The sequence below is a fragment of the Dendroctonus ponderosae genome, unplaced genomic scaffold, assembly GCF_020466585.1.
Source record: "Dendroctonus ponderosae isolate FM_Combo_2020 unplaced genomic scaffold, Dpon_F_20191213v2 Dpon_F_20191213_2, whole genome shotgun sequence".
NCBI classification, from domain to species: Eukaryota; Metazoa; Arthropoda; class Insecta; order Coleoptera; family Curculionidae; genus Dendroctonus; species Dendroctonus ponderosae.
This window is the reverse complement of record NW_026018165.1, coordinates 18,359,449-18,365,671: the sequence shown is the minus strand read 5'-3', so window position 1 is coordinate 18,365,671 and position 6,223 is coordinate 18,359,449. Positions and strand designations below refer to the sequence as shown.

Below are 6,223 nucleotides of genomic sequence, written 5' to 3'. Positions count from 1 at the left end.
AATTTTGCAGTTTAAGCAGTTTTCTTGCTCCACTTAAACGCTACAATAGTTTGAAGAAAAACGGGGCCTCAAACGGTTCCTTTCATTCAAATGAATATTAATATAATATTTCATAAGTTTGCATCTATTCATAGACACATATTGGGGAACTTTCGAAGTTTAAACAGTAAATTTAACAATTATCAATTTTCAAGATTGGATGTGTCTTATGATTGAGGCGGCGGAGCGTTGAAAATCAATTGTTTATGCTGCGGGATTTCGCTGCAGAACATTGAAAAATAGTTGATTTTTCAAGTCCAACATCCACAACAAAACTGACAAAACAAGCCCAAGAAAATCAATTTCCTTATCCACTTTGTAGCCGAAATTTCCGGATGTAAACCGAAAAATCCAATTTGAGTCGCGCGCTTTTAGCACTAAAGTTAGCGGAATTTGCGAAACTCCATCCAGGTTTACCTCTAAATAAACAGCAGAATCCGGATCAAAGGTGCTGTCCACTTCTTTGAAGGAGGCATTAACGTGGGGCAATCGATGCAACCATTCGGCCAACCTCTGAGGGCGGTAAGGGTCGTCGGCACGGGCCCCCATCACTAAAGGGCGGCCCAAAGGGGCGGCTTGCGACCCGCGCCGCTTAAACCATCCTTTCTACTATGGTCTTTGGTAAGAGCAGACGGAAGCAAAGCTGGAAAATCTGAAACAAACCGATGTTTTCAACAAATAAAATAACAAATAAAAAGAAAATGGTGAAGCTGTTCCCAGTTCAATCCAATAAAGCCATGCGGCGTTAAATCAGTCGCTGGGAAAAAACAGGAAATCAGTCGGTGACGGGATGTTTCCTGGAGTCATTATCGTGACTCATCAGTCAATAAAGGCCGATATTGAATGAGGAAAGCAGGGTAACAGTATAAAAGTCAATTAACGTCGTTTAGAGCGTGCGGGGTCGATCGGCCTACTTCTGCACCCTTTGCACCTGGAAAACCCTCGGCGTATGTTTGCAGGCAATAGTGATTAATCCAGAACTTGGAGAATCAAACGCGATTTTTAAACGTTTGTTATTTAAAAATTAGAAACTCCTAGAAACTCACAACAAACAACTAACAAAGTCTTCTTTCCTTCGCTTCAACCAACTGGGGAAGTCGATCATTCCGAAGCATCATTTTCAAGCTATAACTGATGAGATTTAACAAAACAGCACAGAAAAACACGCATTTTAATAAACCGTACATCATCTTCATTCAACAAGCAACAATTTACACTGAACATGAACAAGGCGATTAAAACAATACTGATAACCTTTTCCCAACTGGACAAAAGCGAGTTTCTCAATTTGTTGACTATTTAAGAACAACTTTGGGTGCTCTTGTACTGGTAAGTTATTCTAAACAATCAACCAGTGTTGTCGGATGTTATACCTGGTCCTAGTTGCTAAAACAGCGATCGTATTCTATAGCAGTTTCAGAAAAAACTTCTCTTCACCAGCGAGTTCAAAGTGAGACCAAACAAAACAGTAACTTGACAATGTGGTATGACCAGCAAAAAATGCACGTGTTACAAACCAACTAATTGATAACAAAATTAGGCAGGGACATAGTAGTTAAATACCTAATTTATCAAACGGTTTGGGTCATTCGAAGCATTCATCATTAAACGGTTATTAACAGCATATCATTAAAGATCCTAATGCTTGTTTGGCATTCTTGTTCGAAGAGAAATTTGCTTCAGAAATTTAAATGTTAAAGAAACTGCCTAAATTGCTTCAAATTATAGCGCGTTTGCGACTAAAAAGTGTTTTATAGAGCAATTGCCGGCCACAATGAAAGTTTTTTAAGGCAACAACAAAATTGGTAAGAACTATGGAACCCTAAAAATTAAGTAAGAGTGCAACAACTATGCAACAAATTTCTACAGTTTTTCCTTTAACAATGAGTGTTCGCTTTTATTTGTTGCAGTTAAAATTTATTTTGTCCCAAAAATTTCTAGAGAACGGCAACCACGTTCGCTATTAGTTCAATTTTTTTTCGGAACTTGTAGGTATTTACGCCAGTAAATATTTCTCGCAAAATTGTTCTTATCAAAAAAACTCGCTGTGATAACATCGAAATTCTATAATTAAAACTCAACATCGCATCTTATCAAACCAGTTTGAAAGATAACTATTTAACAAAAAAGAACGTGGAAATTTGCATTCTTCTTTGGCATCAAAGGGTTAAAAGATAAAAGCAATTTTGCAGTTTAAGCAGTTTTCTTGCTCCACTTAAACGCTACAATAGTTTGAAGAAAAACGGGGCCTCAAACGGTTCCTTTCATTCAAATGAATATTAATATAATATTTCATAAGTTTCCATCTATTCATAGACACATATTGGGGAACTTTCGAAGTTTAAACAGTATCGTAAATGCAGGCTAAGTGTGATTGATCAGAACTCAAACTCCCACAGATGCTCTAATCTTAAGAACGTTGCAGAAACAATTTATGATGGCAACCATATTTGCCAAGCTCATTTAATCCAATTCATTGATTAGAAAATTGTTGCAGTTAATCGGATAAGCACTGGGGTTGGCTCCTTTTACCAAACAAATTTACTGCTGCACTGAACTAACAGCTTCACATTTCTGCCCGCACGGAATATCAAAGGACCAATTAAAGGTGTTTAATTAACAAGCAAAACTGTTGCTTTACCAGTCCAAAGTACCCATCAAATGCGCTTCCAGCTAATGTTTTTAGATGCTCGAAGCATGACGCAATTATTTTAGTGCATATAAACAAACGTAAAAAATCGGCAACCTTTGAATTAATCGACCATCGCAACTGATTAAACGATCCACTCCCTGAGTGCATAATTTAAATAATCCGCACAATGTTTATACAAGTATGACTAATACAGTATAAATAACAATCGCAAATCCAGTGACAATAAATCGAATACAATCGGATTCAAAACTTTTAATAATCACCAAATTCTCTGAAATGCTTAAAATTTAGTCGCCGAGAGGAAAGCTCCAGATGTGGCCCATAATTCTATCAGCGAACCGTAAAGGAAGGCTGAGTAAACAGCACCAGAAATATCAGAAAATATAAAAAGGGACATTTAATTGCAGGAAACAATAAAGCAACCAAACCTTGACAAAAAATCGATTGATTGAATATTTGAGGGAAATTAACTGGTTATCAATAAATATTTAAATTGGAAGACCAGCAGCGCTTCTTTCTACGACAACAGAACAATTTTAAGAAGAAAGACAACATAAGCAAAAAGTAAATTTGAGTCGTTCCGCCAGCACAATTTCAAGAAAAACGATCTGCCAGATGTTGGGGGCTTCGCCCTTGTATCTTTCTCTTTTTGAAAGCCTGTCTAAGCAGTTTAAAGGATATCGCATTCGATATAATCCGATTCTTTGACCTTTTTAGGAGCACTAACAAACCTGAGGTTTTATGCCGGTTGTCAGCTAGGGAGGCGACGATTGCTATTAAGGGATCACATTCGTTTTTTCACGGAAAAACATGCGATAATTCAGGGCGCGAAACTCATTACCTGATTAAACCGCCAGTTTCATAATAATTTCCATTAACATGTAAATTTCACGCTTTTATCAGGCTGGTAGTCAATCGTCTCAGTGGTTAGATAGTTCCTTGACAGAAGAAACTACCAAAATAAACATTAATTAATTAAAAACTCTGTTAATAACAAACGCAAGGACAAGGCGTAGACAACCTGTGAAATTCATAAATTTGCCAATTAAACGACCGGACTGTTTAGCTTCTTTCTAGACTATTTTGATTTTCCGGCTAAATCCGTGCGTGGGAACCGCCGATGGCTTTCCATTTGTCGAATCGAATCGATATTGCAAATCAAAACTAACAAAAAGTCCTCGAGCGTTTTCAATTAAACTTTCATTGTAATTTTCCAAACCAGCTGCCAATCATTTTCATCCAGCTAGTGGGGAAAACTGCTATATTGAAACATCGATTTTCCTTGAAGGGACGCATGATTTGTCCAAACCACATCATTAAAATATACATTGAAAACCATGTTTTCCATGAAAATTTTATGGGCAGCCGACAACTTTTCTGGAAGTTAAATTGAAAACCGGAAAAATCAGGCAATTCTGTCCCAAACTTAAACTGTTAAATTCCTCAAACTCCCGCGAAAAATGCGTGTTTCCTGCATGTCCCAAAGGTTAAAATGGATCAATAGTTGGTATTGTTGACATCCCACCACATTCATTCACAGTCTACACGCATACAGAGCAGCTTTCGCAAGTGTATTCAAGTTCCGGGGCACATTCTTTTAATTAACTAACCATATAAACGCCCATAGTGATTAATAAAACACTCACACATTACCAGCAGTTTTATTACTCAGCTTCGATTAGAATTTGTTCAAGCTTAATGAAAGCCGGACGTTCGGCAATTATAAATTTATTAATACAAGACATAAAAGAAAGCTTTCTTGGGCGAAATTCGAAATTTAAAACTCCAACTGAACCGATAAATCGCCGATTTGAGCAGATGTTCCAGACAGCACCCTGCCCTTTTAACCACGCTAAAAAAACCCTTATACTTAGATGTGTATATTAATAAACTTCTAAGATAAGACACTTTACCGGGTGTTGAGCAACTAGACTCTAGATTGCTCGAACCATTTTGCCGGAGATTTAAAAAAAAATGGACTTGAATACAAAAAAAAACCAATAAAACCGCCTCTCAAACCATAGAGCTTTCAACAAATAAACGTCCTGGTTTTGTTTATTTTTGCGTGCATCAACAGAGTGTGGCACTAGCAATAACTGACGACTTTGAGGCACTTAAGTAATGTTAACACTAGACATTCTTACTGGCTGCGCTTTACGAGCTGTCATAAAAAATATAGAATGTTTACCCATTATTGGGCGTAATCAAATATCGAAGTTTCCGTCCCAATACTGAGTTCTTCGCTCTTTAATTATGCAGCTCGACAAGCAGAACGTTTCACGACAGTTCCTATCCTGCCCAACTAATCGCCAACCATTTTTCCGCAGCAAATCGCTCCTAATTAACATAGATTGGCGATCTACAAGAGAATTTTCAGTTTTTCAAGTGCATATACGCGAACGACAATTTAGCACGCCACGTCTCCCACATTAACACCCTCCCCCATACGAAACACTCCTTGGAAAAAGGGCATAGACCTACATGAGTTATTTACCGAGGGTTGCGTGGATATTTTTACCCGGATTTGCACAGTGGATTTGTAGAACAATGCGAATAAGCCTTTCGGATTAGCCAGGGTATGTTTTTCCACCCTCTGGAAACTTTGGCTCGGAACGATATCAGTAATTTGTATTGTCAGTGTGCCTTTTGGGCCGTTGATCTCTTCCAGAACTTTCCCCTTTATTGCTGTCCTACATTGAGGATTATTGATTTTTATATACCTACAGGAACAAACGGGGCTGTTTCTACGGTATCTGAGCTTTTCCCGTTTCAAACTCCTAGAAAATTGGTGACAAAATACCCATCTAGAGCGATAAAAATTGATAACGGCACTTCAATTTAATTTATAGTCAAATAAAATATTAACGATCAATGCTTTTGGGCTTTACGAGCTCATTTCCTCTCCGAAAAGTGGCGTCAATWTCCTCTAATTTAACTCAAAATTTGTTGGAAATAAATCAAGTACAAGCTTCATTTGAGTGAACGAAAAAACGCAATTTCCATGAAAACCGTTCACTAAACTAGTAGATTATTAGCTATTAAACCCTTCTAAAGTGCCTCGTAAAACGAGTTATTTTGTCTACGAGATGCAAAAAGGGCTCATTAGCTGCTGCGAAAGGGCTGTRAAATGATCAAACACAAATCGGCTCTCAGTTCGTGACGGTTTTGGCTCTTTAAAGGGAAAGTCTGGCTCGAATGTAGCTACTTTGTAAAACAATGCCGCTACAACGTGAATGATGATGAATGTACTTATGACAAGACAAGATAAGCGAAAGAATATTTGATAGACATTTACAAATGGTAGGAAAGGTGGCGAGGCTCAAACCGCGCAATGTTTCTATTGCGGACAAGTTGATTAATTTAATCGCATTTATTGGCTTTGTTTCTCTTACAAAGTTACTTGATAGTATCTAGGATCTAGGCCTTGGTAACACAGTGGATTTTCAGGTGTTCACACAGCGACACCGATACGGCTTGCTGTATTGATACAGCAACACTGCGCGCCACACTTCATATTTTGGGAAATAAAAA

General features: G+C 37.7%; 1 protein-coding gene across 2 annotated transcripts in view; it reads right to left on the bottom strand.

Moving 5' to 3' along the window:
• The window catches only part of LOC109545347 (protein tweety), a 15,394-nt gene that overhangs the window by 5,357 nt on the left and 3,814 nt on the right, over positions 1-6,223 (bottom strand). Inside the window, exons 1-2 of one of the 2 annotated variants that reach the window (XM_019915998.2) lie at positions 1,086-1,318; positions 457-691 (exon numbers count right to left, since the gene is read on the bottom strand). In XM_019915998.2, the coding sequence (XP_019771557.1) occupies positions 457-588 (132 nt within the window). In that variant the 5' untranslated portion in view covers positions 589-691; positions 1,086-1,318. Of the gene's footprint in view, positions 1-456; positions 692-1,085; positions 1,319-6,223 lie in introns of those variants that run through there. The other variant, XM_019915997.2, reaches the window with a different exon arrangement.